The 18,040-nt window shown below is 36.5% G+C and overlaps 1 protein-coding gene across 3 annotated transcripts in view; it reads right to left on the minus strand.

Annotated features, from left to right (window-relative positions):
* Ascc3 (activating signal cointegrator 1 complex subunit 3) overlaps window positions 1–18,040 on the minus strand; it is a 342,822-nt gene that overhangs the window by 233,200 nt on the left and 91,582 nt on the right. For all 3 annotated transcript variants that reach the window (XM_059272425.1, XM_059272426.1, XM_059272427.1), the window contains exons 9-10: window positions 2,361–2,561; window positions 1,742–1,882 (exon numbers count right to left, since the gene is read on the minus strand). In XM_059272425.1, the coding sequence (XP_059128408.1) occupies window positions 1,742–1,882; window positions 2,361–2,561 (342 nt within the window). The remainder of the gene's footprint in view (window positions 1–1,741; window positions 1,883–2,360; window positions 2,562–18,040) is intronic.

The raw sequence follows: 18,040 nt of genomic DNA on the forward strand, positions 1-18,040 counted from the left end.
CTAGTCTTGCATTCATAGAAATTTAATCTTTCCTTAACATTTTTACTACATTAAAACAAATCCTATGACTATTCATAATATATAAATCTTATACTTTTTCATTATTGCATATGAAAGTCAAACTTAAGAACTATCACTATAAATGATATAAGTACAGATTATAAAGCAATAGCCTCTTATTAACTCCAAAATGTATTTTAGCAGAAATGTGATTTTCCATCTTCATCATGTATTTCAGAAAACTTACCATATCCACTGAAGTGGCTTATGAGATATGTCTGTGTGCAGCCAGCAACTTCAGTAAACTGTTGCTACACTTAGAGATGTTGAAATACAACATACCACAAGGTGGTAATCTAAACAACAGACACTTTTCACAGATTTAGAGGACAGACAGTCAAGACCAAGGTGTCATCAATTTAATTCTCTTGAATCCTAACTTTCTGGCTTGCTAGATAGCTGTCTTCTCACTACATACTTGTGACCTTCCTTGATGGATGGAAAGAAAATAAAAGTGATACAGGTAATTTCTTAATCTAAAGGCACTAATTTCATCATGAGTTTCTTGCCTTTCTGATTCTAACCTAGACCTAATGAACTCTCAAAGGGCCCACTTCCAAATAGCATTACACTGCCACCTAGCCTTTAAACTATGAATTTGGGAGATGGAACATGTATAAATATTTAGCCTCTAAGTGCAACCTAATTTTGAAAAGAGGACTTTAATTAAAGTGACATTCTTGAGAAAAAATTATCCTGGTTAGAGAAGATTAAAAAAAAAAAAAAAAAAAAACCACAGAAAAGGGCAAAATGGGGGAAAGAACACACAAAGAAAACAAGCCATGTGAAGACAGAGAAGTAGAGACTTGCAGTGTGTAGCATGTTCTAACCCGAAAGCCATGAGAACCCAAGAGACACGGAACACATATTCTTTTATAGCTCCAGAAGAAACTACCTCTCACACAAAACCTTTTCTAGGGAATTAACATTCTGTTCTTTTATGACTCCAACAATTTTGTTGTAGTTTCATATAACCTATCTAAAAGAGTAACTTTCTCTCCAAACATATATTTAATTCAACATTGTCTCCTTTAATTTCCTTTAGTCTCCTTAAATGTCTCATTAATATTTAATCATTAGTACTTTATTTTTAAAAGCACTATAAATATTACCTTGCTTATATATTGCAAAACATTAACCTGGTTATAGGCCCAAATGTATTTTTCCAACTCGGTCATAATGCACAATCTTTACAAGTAGAAACTAAATGCTGACTATCTTTGTTACTCTTTTTATCTAATATGGGCCTACATACAGTGCATTACCTAATAAATTCTCATTTGAAAAAATAAAGTATCTACAATTTCTTCTTATATGCTAAATTATCCTTCACAAATGGGCTAAAAGTCTAGTGTGGTTACTTCAAGATCTCTTTAGTGCTTCCTCTAAAATCCAACTACAATCTTATCCCCAGATTATCATTCCCTAATGTTATAAAAACTGTGAAGAGACATAAAACCTATGCTTAGAAATAATATTCAAAACACGGTAAGAATCACAAAAGAAGGCTATCAAAGGCTAGTAAAGTAACATTAAGAATTGTCTTAGTACAGATGTGATCATAAATAAGTTTGTTATATTGTTTGCATTATATGTTAATATTTCCTTAAAATTAGGTTGTATAATAATTTTTATAACCTTAAAAATGAACATTATAAAAAGATGTAGGTGAAAAACATACCTGAGTTCGTAAAATTTCACTTTTTGACAACTGCATATCTCCAGTCAATTCTTTCACTACAATGCCCAGTGGCTCTAGACGTTTGCTGAAGTAATTTGTCATTTCCGCTGCCAAGGCTTTCATTGGAGCAACATACACAATCTGTACCAAACAAACACTAGCTTGATGAATGAGCAAAAATTACAACACCATTTATTTCACAGTAGCCAATGCAAGTCACAATTTATTGTGAAATATGATTCTAGCTACTTCCTGTGAAAAACGTTAATAATGATATATGGAAAGTACTTATCTTTGCTGGGTTAAGCACATGGTTATTTAAATAAATAAAATACTGTCCTTTAAACAAAAGGACAATGGAATTTGTTTACACTGCCTCATTACTTAGAAAGTAGCTAAAAATATTTTCATGTCTTTTCCCAAGGGTAATGGGATTTAAAAGCAGAAACAGTACTACCTTTATAGTAAAGAAGTCAATCAAGCAACAGTCTTTATATGAATTCTACTATAATAAATATCTTTAAGAATTCACAAGTTTTGTTGAACTGAAGGCTTATTTTATCTTCCATAACTCAAAGGAAAAAATAAAACAACTATTGTCTGATTTGTAATCTCCCACCTTAAACTCATTCTTTTTAATAACACCTTGTTGAAAGTGCTGTCGGATTTCATGTAAAACTGTAAGCATCGCAATGTTGGTCTTCCCAGCTCCAGTAGGGGCACAAATCAGCATGTTCTCATTGGTGTTATAAGCAGTCTCAAATACTATGGACTGGATTCTATTGAGTCTCTTCATTCCTTTAAAAGCCAACTGTCCAATCTAAAATAAGGGAGGAACATGACTCATTATAAATAAAATATAAATGACTCATAAAATACTGAATATAAACACTAAATCTCTATAGTTAACAACATGATGACAAGCATGCATGACATCTACCTCAAAAGACTTTGTTCAGTTTCTCAGTGCACCCTGTATTTAACAAAGCACCATAACTATAGCTAGGTTCTAATTCAGAAATTACAACACTCTAAATATGAAAATATGATTCTAAACTTAGTATACTAAATATTTGACTAAATAACTTCCCCAAACAGAAAATGATGTAATTTGTAAATATGAAATAAAAACACATCCTTCAAAGTTCAAAGAATTTCCAAGTTGTACCATGATAGTCTAGTCTAAACTGAAGGTAAAAACAGGTGCTGGCATATACATGTAATCCTCACACTGCAGAGGGTGAGGCAGGGGAGTCAAAGCCAGTGAGTGTACAGTGAAATTCTTCCTCAAGAAACTTTTAGAAAACAAAATAAGAAGCCACCTGAAACAGAAATCAATAGGAAATTCTATTTCATTATTTGAAAAGGTTTGCAGTATTTTAATATTTTATGAATTAAAAACAAACTTTAGAAGGCAACATAAATTGTTGAACAGTCGGATCAGACTTCATATACTTTATACGACAACATGTAAAGATATAAGGACTTTAATACGACTTTTTCATTTAACCTTCAAAGTAACGCTATGGTGTACTATTATTACAACTCTTTAGTTAAAAAACAAAAACAAAAAGTAGAGATTTTAAAAGTGACAGAGGACATATAGGTGGTGTGCTAGTAACTCAGGAAATAAACTGGAGAGAGCTGGATGACAAGACCCAGAAGAGATGAGAGATGGCAGCTTCAATACCAAAGTCCAAGAGGGGATGCACACAGCAGCAGTTCAGAGTCAGTCCAGAAGGTCAGTTTGCATGGCTCACACCACCTGTGACTCCACCACCTCTTCTGGTGCTCAATCTCAATCTCTCTCTCTCTCTCTCTCTCTCTCTCTCTCTCTCTCTCTCTCTCTCTCTCTCTCTCTCTCTCTCTCTAATTAAAAATAATAGAAATAAATCTTTAAAAAATAAAGATCAGAAAATGGGGCAGAGAGAGTGCTCCTGCATGTCTCCCCGCCAACCCCCAGTTCCACAGCAACAAATTTCTGTATGTATTCCTCTCTCCCCCATTTTTCTGATCTTTAATTTTAAAGAGTTGGAAGTGGTAGCATACACTTGCAACTTCAGTACTGGGAGGCAGAGACAGGTACATCCGTGGGCCTTAATGGTCTGTCTACTTGGTGAGCTCCAGGTCAGTAAAAGACCCTGACTCAAAACAAAATTTAAAAAAAATAGTAGTGTCTGAAATATGGCAGCCAAGGGTACTCCAGCCTTCACATGCACATACAGGCATACATACTCACATAGATACTAGCACATGCACATACAAACACCCTGTCCAAAGAAAGGAAAATATATCGTTCAAAGTTTTTCTCAATGTTTTAACTATACAGTGTCCACAGTATGTATGACCCTTCAAGATATACCAATGCTTTGGAAACATACATCTTTCAAGACAGAAGACAGTACAAAGGTCAGACTCAGCGTCTGTCAGGTCTCACTTTCTCAGCATTTTTTCATGCCTTTACACTGCCCCAAAACCTTTCCTAACCCTTGGAATCTCTTCGTTGCCACTCAAGTTCAAGCTCACAAGAGAGCTCCAATTTCCTCTGGCTCCCTAAATAATCAGGGTGTTTATATATTTATAATCCGCTATATTTCAAAAAATTTAAGGAAGCCCTACTTCTTTAGCAGCCAAACATTCAACAAACCTTCATCACATATATATATAATCATTATTATCTCTAACCATAAATACTGAAACAACTTCTTTATATGTATATCTGGCCCACTGGATTGAATCCAAGGATTCTGTTTTATTACTCTTTATATTGTTGAATGTTGCTGGGGTCCCACTGTCTCTGATCCTGGGGGAAGGGGGTGAATAGACACAGAACCAACGGCACAGGCTCTGGTAGATTATAAGCAATCTCATTTATTAAACAAAGGACTAAGGTATTTATGTGTGTAGTTTTTGGTGGGCTCTGCTTCCAGTTGCTGTGGTATTTCCTGGTTGGCTCTGAGTCTTATGTCAGCAGTTACCATCTTGGGGGTCTGGTTTCAGGCTCCTCTGGGTCAGGATACTACTGCGCATGTCAGAGCTCTCTCCTTTGGCCTTACTCATCTCAGTTGAGTAAGATATAGAATGCATACATAACATCCACCCCCCCCCCCCAAAAAAAAAAGCAAAATGAACCTATAACATGAAGCAGTCTGGAAATAAAATGTTATACAACCTTCAATAAGAAACATAGGGCTGGGGTGATGATGGCTCAATAGTTAGGAGCAGCAGTGGCTGCTCTTCCAGAGGACCTAGCTTAAGCCCCAAGCACCCTCATGGCAGCTAACAACCATCTAAGTTCCAAGGGATTCGTCATCATCTCCCTGCCTTCATGGGCACTGCACACATGCTAAATAAGCATACATGAAGATAAAACATACATACATACATGTAAAATAGAAATAAGTAAGTCTTAAAAAAAAAACCAGAAACTTATTTTTTTTCCTTAAAGGTTACAGAATAAACTAAAACACCAGAAAAATGTACCTATAGTCCAATTACACATTTGGAGATTTGTTAGCATTCTACTTAATTCAACAGTTAGTATCAATGAATGACTAAGATATAAATATGATCCCACCAACAACTTCTGGTTAGTATATTACGTTTTGTAACAACAGTGAAGGAGTGTCAAATGTTTGTTTCTGGTTAAATGGAAGAAAAAAGAACATTAAAACTACATTGTGTTTTTTAGTCTTAAAAACAGGAGCTATGTGCTGAGGGATCTTACAGGAGACATCCACTATGACTGGCATTTGAGGGAGAAAAACAAAATATCAGAGAAAAGGGTGGTAGAATTCTGGTATGAAACACTCTGTACAAGAGAAGGGCAGGCAGGGATGCAAAACCAGACCCTATCTCAAACAAACAATTCCTGGAACCAGTGACAGCAACTGTGTGATAATATAGGAGGAAGGGGTGGCCGAGAAAATGTTAACAGAAGTACACACATCCAGACCATAAAGAGGGTATCTCTCTGTCTCTCCTACTATCCCTTTCTGTCTGTCTGTCTCTCTCTCTCTCTCTCTCTCTCTCTCTCTCTCTCTCTCTCTCTCTCTCTCTTCCATCTCCGTCCTCATCCATCCATCCATCCATCCAGTGAATACCTGTGACAAGCTAAGGACTATTTCTGCAAAGCCAACACAATTTAAACAGGAAAGAAGTATATTACAATCTTATTAGAAATTCCTTGGGAAAACATTTAAAACTTAATAATTAGTTGTAATTTCCCTTCTTAGAAAAGAGTTAAATTTAAGACAAATTTAAGTTGGGAGAAAAACCCAAAATAATTAAAGGAAACTAGACTCATCTACAAACCTCTAAAGAATGTTTGCAGAAAGATTAAGAAGCTATCACAGGAAATTGAAATGTACAAAAAAAATTATACTGCTTATACTGTTGATAAACTATTACAGGCATGGGATTCAGTTATCTTATCTCACATATGAATTATTATCAAACCTGCTGATTAAAATAACAATATATGACTCAATCTTGCCATTCAACTAATATCTCTGTATTCATTTTAAAATCAGGTCAAAGGTATCTTCATACTGTTGCATATATATGGACTGATATCACAGAATATGCCGAATAGAAACTGGAAGTTTAAAAACAATTTCCCAAAAATGTATAAAGTACCTCACACAGTCCACACTCTGCACTACAATAGCTAAGCATTTACTTTTTAAATTTGAATTAAGAAACATATATGAAAAACACTCACATATAAACTTGTTAGTAAAAACAAAAGAAATATGCTCAAACAACTGTTCGATAGTATTAAAAAGAAGCAATAGAGGGCTTAGCGTACTTGAAAGTGCTTGTAAGCCATTAGAAAAAAAGTTAAAGTTTATTATCACTAGGCGTTCTCTTCCGCTACACCCACCTAACCCCCTTCCTTGTTCCCTCTCTTACTGACTCCCTATCTCCATGAGTGTTGGGAATCAGGATCTTCTGCACACTAGATGAGTGATCTACCACTGAGCTGCATTCACTGGTGCTTAGTTTGTGAAAACATGTCTTTCTATATAGCTCAGGCTGGCCTTAATTCAATTAGTACACAGGTTTTGGCTTTTTTTTTTTTTTTCTGGTTTGCTCTTTTTAAAACAAGGGCCCATAGCCCTTACTTTGATCCTGCATTCATTCATTCAGTAAATATTTATTGAATATATCAAAACACCATAAACTGGCCAAATAGTTAAAACCGTCAAAAAATTCTCTGTTCTCATATAATTTACATTCTACTATGGGATGGAAAATGTTCTGTAATAAAAACTAAATTATTTCAAATGTTCACTCAAATGAAATTGAATTGGCAGTGCAATTAAGAGGAATAGGATGGAAACATTATTTTACCTTTTCTAATTTGAAAATAAAGTGACAGAAAACTGGCCATGAAAACATTTCTAAGCACACACAATCTAGAAGCAAGATCTAGTTCTAGGTCACTGCATCAGAACACAGTTGACAAATAGACTTGTAGAGAGGTCAGAGGTGGCTACGTGGTCAGATGCAGCTAAGAAAGGGAAATATTCTTATTCCTGTATAGGAATAATAGGTTAAAATGAAGAACTTGCATGTATGATTCTCATTACAGTGGAAAATACCTGTAGGATTTTAAGCAAAAGCATGGCATTATATAACTCACATTTTTAAAGCACTATCTGGGCCCCGGGAGGAAGAACATGGGAGAAGGCAACAACTATGGAAACAGAACAGGTAAGGAGTAAGGCTGGCTTGTATGGGATGAAAGCAGGAGATATGAAAGAGGTTACGTAACAGGTAATAGGCTGGGTCTGAGATGTACTCAACAGGTTTGTTGATTCGAATGTAGACGGTAAACAGAAATCACATACGGCTTTCTTACTGAGTAAATGGAAGACAGAACAAAGACCCAAACTACTAAAAGCAGAAGTGGAAGGGGGCATTGCAACATATGCCTCAGAAACCCACATGGTCCTTAGAGAGTGTTCAAGACATAAACTTTATACTTGCTCTTGAAAAATGACTGAATTCTGTTTAATTAACACCTTTCTCTTAATTGAGAAATAAAAGATTGTAGGGCCACTGTCAATTTTTCTTTACTAAAGAACCAAGTGTCATGTGATGGTAATTCATTTTAACTAGATGATCTGGGCACAAGAAATTAATTCCTGGGAATAAAAGTCCTAGGAGAATAATCCAATATTACATCTTTAGAGGAATGGAGGCTGTAAGACTTTATAAAAATCAAGTTAGCTATTTTTTAATTAAATTATAATAAATTTTATTATATACAAAGGAAGTCTTAAGAAACCCCAGTGGAAATAAATAGAAATTGTAACACAATTTAGATCATAGCACTTTTAGATTACTTAACTTACAACATTTAAATACTAACAGAAAATAATCAATATGTCTAAATATGTAAATGTCTAAAAATTAACTCATATTGAAAACAGTCTGTATAAGAGACACAGAAACAAAAAAGAGTTAAAAAAAAAAAGTCCAATAAATCAACACATAGACTTTGCAAGTATCTCCTACCCACTGATAATAAGATGGAAATTAGAAAGATAGCCTTGAAGGAAACAGCATTCCAAAAAAAAAAAAAAAAAAAAAAAAACCCAGAAGCAAGAAACATTTCTCAAACGGGATTCGTTGTCCTAGTTTGCTTTTCTGTGGCTGTGAGAAAACACTGAACAAAACAAACTTGGGAAGGAAAGAATTGATATGGCTTACAGGTTACTGTCCATCATCAGGACAGCTAAGGCAGGAACTCAAGGCAGGAAGCTAGAGATAGAAACTGAGTAGGGACCACTGAAGAATCAGTGACATCATCCCCAATAGGCTGGGCCCTCGAGCATCAATCATTAATTAAGAAAATGCCCCACAGATTTGCCTATAGGCCAGTCTTATGCAGGCAATTCCTTAATTGACATCCTGTTCCTAGATGACTATGATTTGAGATTATCTTTTTCATATGGGGAAAAGATAGCAATCTTATCCTTGAGAGGTATGGTTTCAGTTCAGGCTGAATGCTGAGAAAACCTGAAGAAATATCAAGTTCTCAAGGGTAGATTTTAATAGATAAGTAAAACCCATTCATAAGAATCTCCACTGACGCTGGGCAGTGGTAGCACGCCTTTAATCCCAGCACTAAGAAGGCAAAGACAGGTGGATCTCTGTGAGTTCGAGGCCAGCCTGGGCTACAGAGTGAGTTCCAGGACAGGCACAAAGCTACACAGAGAAATCCTGTCTCAAAAAAAAAAAAAAAGTAAAATTAAATTAATAAAATAATATTTAAAAATAAAATAAAAAACTCCACTGATAAACTTCCCAGAATTTTCCTCAACACAATTTTAAATTAAAATATAATTACATCATTTTATCCTTCCCTTTCCTTATTCTGAAACCCCTTCCATGTGACACCCCCATCCCTGCACACACACCACCTTGCTCAAAATCATGGCTTCTATTTCTTTAGTTCTTATTGTTAACACACACACACACACACACACACACACCCCTCTAAACGTATACGCAGGGCGTGATCAGAATGTTTACTGTCACTAGTATGTATACATATGAATTCAGGGCTACTGTCACTAGTATGTATGCATATGAATTCAGGGCTGAATACAAGTACTGGGTAACCAACAGGGGGCTCGGCTCTGGAAAGACTACTTCTCTTGTTCTCAGCATTGCTGAGTGTCTACAGTTCCTTGTCTACAGGTGGGGCCCTATGAGATTTCCCCCTTCCATGTTAGCAAGCATTTCACCAGCACACTCTTAATTATGCCCAATGTTAACTCTGAAATGCCTTCATGGACCTGTGCCAACATGTGAAAAGAGTACACCAACAGTTTAATCTTAGTTATAACTCTGATTTGACTAGGTTTGGTTTCCTTGTCCTTGAACAGAACCACCACAAGTGATGATAATTTTATGGAACTATTCAATATAGTTAGTTGAATTACTTGATGCTAGAGCAATATGTCAACCGAAGGAGATCAAGGGGATACAAATTAGAAATAAAGAAGCCAAATTTTCTTTCTTTGCAGATGATATGACCGTATATAAGTGACCCTATATTTTCCACCAAGAAACCTCTTCAGCTGTTAAACACTTCTAGCAAAGTAGCTGGAAACAAAATTAATTCACAAAAATCAGTAGCCCTCCTATATAAAAATGACTAATGGGCTGGGAAAGAAATCAAGGAAACAACACCTTTCATAATAGACTCAAAAAATATCCTAAAGTAAATTTGACCGAGCAAGTGATTAAAAAAATAAAAAGTTCCATGATTAAAAAAACTTCAAGACATTAAAAAAAGAATCTTAGGAAGATATCAGAAGATGAAAAGACCTTTTATGCTCATGAATCAGTAGGATTTATACGGTAAAAATGGTCATCCTACTAAAATCACCAAAATAATTCCAACACAATTCTTCCCAGGTCTTGAAAAGAGAGTTTGAAGCTTCATATGAAACACAAATAACCCAGAATAGCTAATATAATCCTGAAAAAAAGGACTGTGAGAGGTATCACTAAACCCAATTTTAAATTGTACTAAAAAGCTATAGTAATAAAAACAGCATAATATTGATTGGCACAGAAGCAGACACACTGATCAAATAAGTACAACTAAAGACCCTGAAATCCACATACCTATGGAAAACTGACAGGAATATTTTACCCCTCTGCCCCTTTCTGCTTCCTGACCAGCCTGCCCTTTTCTCCATCACGCCACTAGCCATCTTGTGTTCTTCCTCATCTCAGAACCAGAAAGAATAAAGGAAATGATCATGGACTAAAAACATGAAGCAAACTAAGCCATTCCTCCTGAAAAGTCATGTATCTTACTTTTTATCCCATAGTAATGGAAAACTGAGTAACACACAGTTCATTCTGAAACTGTACAGCCACTTTGGAAATCAAAATGTCAGTTTCTCAGAAAATTGGGACTCAATCTATCTCAAGACCTAGCAATACCACTCTTGGGCACATACCCAAAGGATGCTCAATCATACCACAAGGACACCTGCTCAACTATGTTCATAGCAACTTTATTTGTAATAGCCAGAACATGGAAACAACCCAGGTTGTTTCCAAAGAATGGATAAAGAAAATGTGGTACATTTACACAATGGAGTATTACTTAGCTGTTCAAAACAATAACATCGGGAAATTTGAAGGCAAATGGATAGAACTAAAAATAATCATCCTGAGTGAGGTAACCCAGACCCAGAAAGACAAACATGGTATGTACTCACACATAAGTGGATATTAACTATAAATTAATGGACAATCGTGTTATTTATTAACCAATCAGAGCAACACATATTCATAGCATACAGAAAGATATCCCACAGCAACAATTGACACAGAAAGAGTATACAAGTATGTGTAGGTGTGTGTTTGTTTATGATATAATTCCATTTAAAAAGACACAAATATATGTGTATATTGAAAGAATCTTGGCTATTCTGTGAGTATATTTTGTCACTTTATGCTGTTCTTTTGATTTGCCTGTATTTGATGTTTCTGAATATCTATACACTATTTATACAACAAAAAACAGCACTTACAGTTTCATTAATAATTAAAAAGAATTCATTAAAATTTTTATTTCTATTTTGTTCATTTAATTAAATACAATTACATCGTTTCCTCCCTCCAACTCCTCTCATGTCCCCACCCCACTCAATCCCTCTCAGATTTATGTCCTCTTTTTGTTCAATTATACATACACACACATACATCTTTAAGATTTTTATGTCTATATGACTGCCTACATGTATGTATGTGAAGCACATGTGTGCTTAGTACCCACAGAGGCCAAAGGGGCATTAGATCCTCCAGAACTGGAGTTATAGGCAGTTGTGAACAACCATGTGGGCGCTGCAAACCGACCCTGTGACCTCTCCAAGAACAGCAAGTGTTCTCTTAACCAAAAGCTATCACTCAAACTCCAATCATCTATAACTAGACAATGTAAAAGATTAAATAATATGTACACATTAAGTGATACTTTACTTTCAAATATAGCAAATGCTGATACAAGTATATTATTCAGAAACCGTCTAGAAGTTTAAACTTACTCAAAGCTCAAGTTATAGGAAAATAAAAGAACTTAGAATTTGTTCGCCCAGCAAGAAAAGTGCTTTATTATGTCATTTGATCACTCCTTTGAAATATTTAAGTAAGTTCATATAAGTTAATTTAAAAAAAAAATCAGCTGAAGGGCTGAGAAGATGGCTAAGACAGTAAATGCTTGCTGAAGAAGCATGAGTTTGCATACCCAGTAACTACATTTCAAATAAAAGGCACAGCAGCACAAGGCTCTTGTTTTTGTGGGTAAGTAAGGAAAACTAGATCCCAGGAGTTCACTTTACAGCCATACTTGTTGAACGGATGAGCTCCAGCTTCAGTGAAATCTCATAAAATAATGTATACAATGACAGGAAAAGACACATAATGTCAACCTCTGACTTCTAGTCACATGCAAACATGCAAGCACTTGTACTTGCACCAAATGTGCAGATACACACACACACACACACACACACACACACACACAGCTGTGGGATGGTCTTTCTGTATGTTGTAAACATGTGTTGCTATGACTGGTTAATAAAAATGCTGCTTTGCCCTATGGTGAGTCAGGTTATAGGCAGGCAGGAAATCCAAGAGAGAGAGAGATAGGAAGAAGAAAGGCAGAGGCAGAAGAGACATCAGCCTGCCACCCAAGGAGCAACATGCCAGCAGATTGGTAATGCCACAGCCACGTGGCAATGCATAGATTAATAGCAATGGGTTAATTTAAGATGAAAGAGTTAGCTAGCAAGAATTCTTAGCATAGGCCAAGTTTGTAATTAATATTAAGCCTCTGAACGATTATTTTATAAGCACCTGTGGCACTGAGGGTGAGAGAGATTTGTCTGGACCACAGGGGCTGGGTGGGACCAGAGAACTTTCAGCTACAACACACAAAAATTTAGCTGAGGCAGCCCCAGTTGCAGGCCAGCAGGCAAGACTCCTGCAGACAGGCCTGTCAACCACCACCCCCCATTGGACCCTGTAATCCAAAAGGCCCCCTCCATCCCCAAACCCAGCCATCCCCCAAGACCTCAGCTCCTCCCAAAAACACAGAGTCTGCCAGCTCCAATTGGACCAAGAGGTGAGTGACTGTTCTCCAAGCTAGTCACCCCAGCATCTAGGCCCTAGGTCCAATGGCACAACCCATGCCCCCACACTGACCCATTGTAGCCCTAGTAGCAGGCCAACAGGCAAGACTCCTATGGATAGGCCTGCCCACCACCATCCCCACATCAAATCCTGTAATCTACGAGCCACACTCCTTACCTCAAACCCACCCATCCCCCAAGAACACAGCTACTCCCTGAGACACAGACACTACCTGCACCAACTGGAAGAGACGGGTGGATACCAGTGCAAGAATACATTCAACAACATAAAGAGCAATGTGGCACCACAAGAACCTAGCAGTACTACTACAGCAAGACCTGAACATCCCAACATAGAAAAAGCACAAGAAAACGACCTTAAAATGACTTTATGAAGATGATAGAGGCCTTTAAAGAGGAAATGAAAATTCCCTTATATAAATCAAGGAAAAGACAAACAAAAAATTGGAAGAAATCAATAAATCCCTTTTAAAAAGCCAAGAAAACCAAGAAAAAGCAACCAAACAGGCAAGACTTGCATACTGAAACAGAGGCAATGAGAAGACACAAACTGAGGTACTGCTGGAAATGGAAAATCTGAGTAAATAATACAGAGATCCACAGCCAAGCACCAAGACAAGCTTCAGGACTCCAGTCGAGAAAAGGGATTCTATGATCAAGAAGCACCAAGATTATGATGAGAAACCTACAGAGTCAACAAAGTCTTAGATGAAAACTTTCCCAACCTAAAGAAGGAAATGCCTATAAAGATACAAGAAACTTACAGAATAGACCCAAAAATAAAGTCCCCTCACCACATAATAATAAAACCACTAAAATAAAGAAAGAATATTAAGAGCTGCAAAGGAAAAAGGCCAAGGAGCATATAAAGGTAGACTCATCAAAATAACACCCTGATTCTCAATGGTACTCAGAAAAAAAGGAAGTCCTAGACAGATGTTATGCAGACACTAAGAGACCAAGGGATGCCAGCCTAGACTACTATACCCAGCAAAACTTTTAATTAGCATAGATGGAGTAAGTAAGATAATCCATGACAACACCAGATTTAAACAATAGCTATCCACAATCCAGCCCAACAGAAAGCACTAGAAAGAAAAATCCAACCTAAGATTCTTAAATGCACTCGCGAAAACACAGGCTATAGATAATCTCAGACCAACAAATCATAAAGAAGGGAAACACACACACAATACCACCAAAAAATAACAGGAATTAACAATCACTGGTCATTAATATACTTTAATATCAATGGACTCAATTCACTTATATAAAGATACAGAAGAATAGAATGGATACAAAAACAGGATCCATTCTTCTGCTGCATATAAGAAACACACCTCAGCTTCAGAGACAAACAGTAACTCACAGAAAAGGGTTGGAAAAAGACTTTCCAATCAAATGGACTTAAGAAGCAAGCTATGGTATAGCTATCCTAATATCTAACAAAAAAGACTTCAAATAAAAATTAATCAAAAGAGATTGAGAAGGATATTAATATACATCACAGGAAAAATCCATCAAGACAAAGTCTCACTTCTGAACATTTATACCCCAAATACAAGGGCAACCACATATGTAAAAGAGACATTACTAAAGCTTAAATCGCACATTAAACCCTATACACTAATAGTGGGAGACTTCAACACCCCACTCTTACCAATGGACAGGTTTGCCAGATGGAAACTTAAGGATGAAATAAGGGAACTAACAGATATTATGATTCAAGTGGACTTATTAATACACATCTATAGAACATTCCACCTAAACACAAAAAGAATATATCTTCTTCTCAGCACCCCACAGAACCTTCTCTAAAGTTGACCACACACTTGCTCACAAAGCAAATCTCAACATATTAAAAAAAAAAAAAAATTGAATAACCCACTATATTTTACTGGACCACCATGGCTAAAAGTTAGAACTCAACAACACAAATTACAGAAAGCCTACAAAGTCATGGAAACTGAACAATGCTCAAATGAATCACCAATGGGTCAAGGAAAAAATAAGAAAGAAATTAAAGATTTCCTAGAATTCAATGAAAATGAATGTACAACATACCCAAACTTATGGAACACTATGAAAGCAGAACTAAGAGAAAAGTTCATAGCACTAATTGCCTACATAAAGAAATTGGAGAAATCTCACTCTAGTGACTTATCAGCACACCTGAAAGCTCTAGAACAAGAAGCAAACTCACCCAGGAGGAATAAACGCCAGGAAATAATCAAATTGAGGGCTTAAATCAATAAAATAGAAACAAAGAGAATGATACAAAGAATCAATGAAACAAAGAGTTGGTTCTTTGAGAAAAATCAACAAGATAGATAAACCCTTACCCAAACTAACTAAAAAGCAGAGAGAGAATAACCAAATTAACAAAATCAGAAACAAAAAGGACAATGAGGAAATCCAGAGAATCTTCAGGTCATACTTCAAAAACCTGTACTTCACAAAACTGTAAAATCTAAAAGAAATAGACAATTTTTTGGATAGGTACCACATAACCAAATTAAGTCAAGACCAGGTAAACAATTTAAATAGACCTATAACCCCTAAGGTAATAGAAGCCGTAATTAAAAGTCTCCCAACTGAAAAAAAGTCCAGGGCCATATGGTTTCAGCACAGAATTCTACCAGAAATTCAACGAAGAGTTAATACCAATATTCCTCAAATTGTTCTACTCAATAGAAATAAGAGGAACATTACCAAACTCTTTTTATGAGGCTACAGTTAGCCTGATACCCAAACCACACGAAGACAAAGCAAAGCAAGAGAATTACAGACCAATCTCCCTCATGAACATTGATGCAAAAATATTCAATATTGGCAAACTGAATCCAAGAACACATCAAGAAAATGATCCACCATGATCAAGTAGGCTTCATCCCAGAGATGCATACAAAAATCTTTCAATGTAATCCATCATATAAACAAACTGAAAGGAAAAACAAAAACAAACAAACAAACAAACAAACAAAACACATGATCATCTCATTAGATGCTGAAAAAGCCTTTGACAAAAATCCAATACCCCTTCATAATAAAGGTCTTGGAGTGATCAGGAATACAAGAAACATACCTAAAATATAACAAAGACAATTTACAACAAGCCGACAGCCAACATCAAATTAAATGGAGAGAAACTCAAAGTGATTCCACTAAAATCAGGAGTAAGACAATGTTGTCCACTCTCTCCATACCTATTCAATATAGTACTTGAAGTTCTAGCTAGAGCAATAAGACAATAAAAGGAGATCCAGGGAATACAAATTGGAAAGGAAGAAGTCAAACTTTCGCTATTTGCAGATGATGTGATACTATACATAAGTGACCTCAAAAATTCTACCAGGGAACTCCTAAAATTGATAAACACCTTCAGTAATATTAGGGGATATAAGATTAAGTCCAAAAAACTCAGTAGCCCTCTTATATACAAATGAACTCCTACAACTGATCAACACCTTCAGTAACATGACAGGATACAAGATTAACTAAAAAAAAAAAAAAAGAGTAGCCCTCCTATATACAAATTATAAATGGGATGGGAAAGAAATCAGAGAACCATCATCCTTTATAATAACAACAAATAATAGAAAATATCTTGGGGTAACTCTAACCAAGCAAGTGAAAGACCTCTATGACAAGAACTTGAAGTCCTTGAAGAAAGAAACTGAAGATAAAAGAAAATGGAAAGATCTCCCATTCTCACAGAAAGGTAGAGCCAACATAATAAAAACGGTAATCTTACCAAAAGCAATCTACAGATTCAATGCAATCCCCATCAAAATCCCAACACAATTCTTCACAGAGCTGGAAAGAACAATACTCAACTTCATATGGAAAAATAGAAAACCCAAGATAGCTAAAATAATCCTTTACAATAAAGCAACTTCTGGAAGCATCACCATCCCTGACTTCAAGCTCTACTACAGAGCTATAGTAATAAAAACAGCTTAGTATTGGCATAAAAACCGACATGTGGACCAATGGATTGAATTGAAGACCCTGACATTAATCAACACACCTATGACATTTGTTTTTTGACAAAGAAGCCAAACTATAAAATGGAAAAGAGATAACATTTTCAACAAATGGTGCTGGCATAACTGGATGTCAACATGTGGAAGATTGCAAATAGATCCTTATCTATCACCATGCACAAAACACAAGTCCAAGTGGATCTATGATCTCAACATAAATCCAGCTATCTTAAACTGATAGAACAGAAAGTAGGAAGTAGCCTTGAACACATTGGCACAGGAGACCACCTCCTAAATATAACACCAGTAGCACAGATTCTGAGAGCAACAGTTAATAAATGGGACCTCCTGAAACTGAGAAGCTTCTGTAAGGCAAATGTCACAGTAAATAAGACTCAGAAAGACAAACATGATATGTACTCATTCATAAGTGGACAGTTGATGTAAAGCAAAGCATAACCAGACTATAACCCACAGCTCCAGAGAAGCTAGGAATCAATCGAGGATGACCCTAAGAGGGACGCAAGGATCACCTTGGGAAGGGGAAATAGATGAGATCTCCATGAGTAAACTAGGCACGAGGGGAGGATGGGGGATGAAAACACAAAGAAATGAGCTGGGGTAGGGATGGAGGGGAGAGCAGTGAAAAAGATATCTTAATAGAAGGCGACATTATGGGATTAGGGAGAAACCTGGTGCTATGGAAATTCCCAGGAATCCACAAAGACGACCCCAGATTAGACTTCTAGCAATACTGGAGAGGGTGCCTGAACTGGCTTACCCCAGTAATTAGATGGGTGAATCCCATAATTGTCATCATAGAGCCTTCACCCAGTAACTGATGGAAGCAGATACAGAGGTCCACAGCCAAGCAGCAGGCCGAGCTCCAAAAGTCCAGTTGAAGAGAGGGAAGAGGGTTTCTATGAGCAAAGGGGTTCAAGATCATGATGGGCCAATCTATAGAGACAACTGAACCAAGCTCGTAGGAACTCACGAACTTTACAACAGCAGCTGTGTAACCTGCATGGGACTGGACTAAGCCCTCTACATAAGGGAGACAGTTGTGTAGCTTGGTCTGTTGAAGGGCCCCTGGCAGTGGGATCAGGATCCATCCCTGATGCATG

This window comes from Peromyscus eremicus, chromosome 8b (assembly GCF_949786415.1).
Source record: "Peromyscus eremicus chromosome 8b, PerEre_H2_v1, whole genome shotgun sequence".
NCBI lineage: Eukaryota > Metazoa > Chordata > Mammalia > Rodentia > Cricetidae > Peromyscus > Peromyscus eremicus.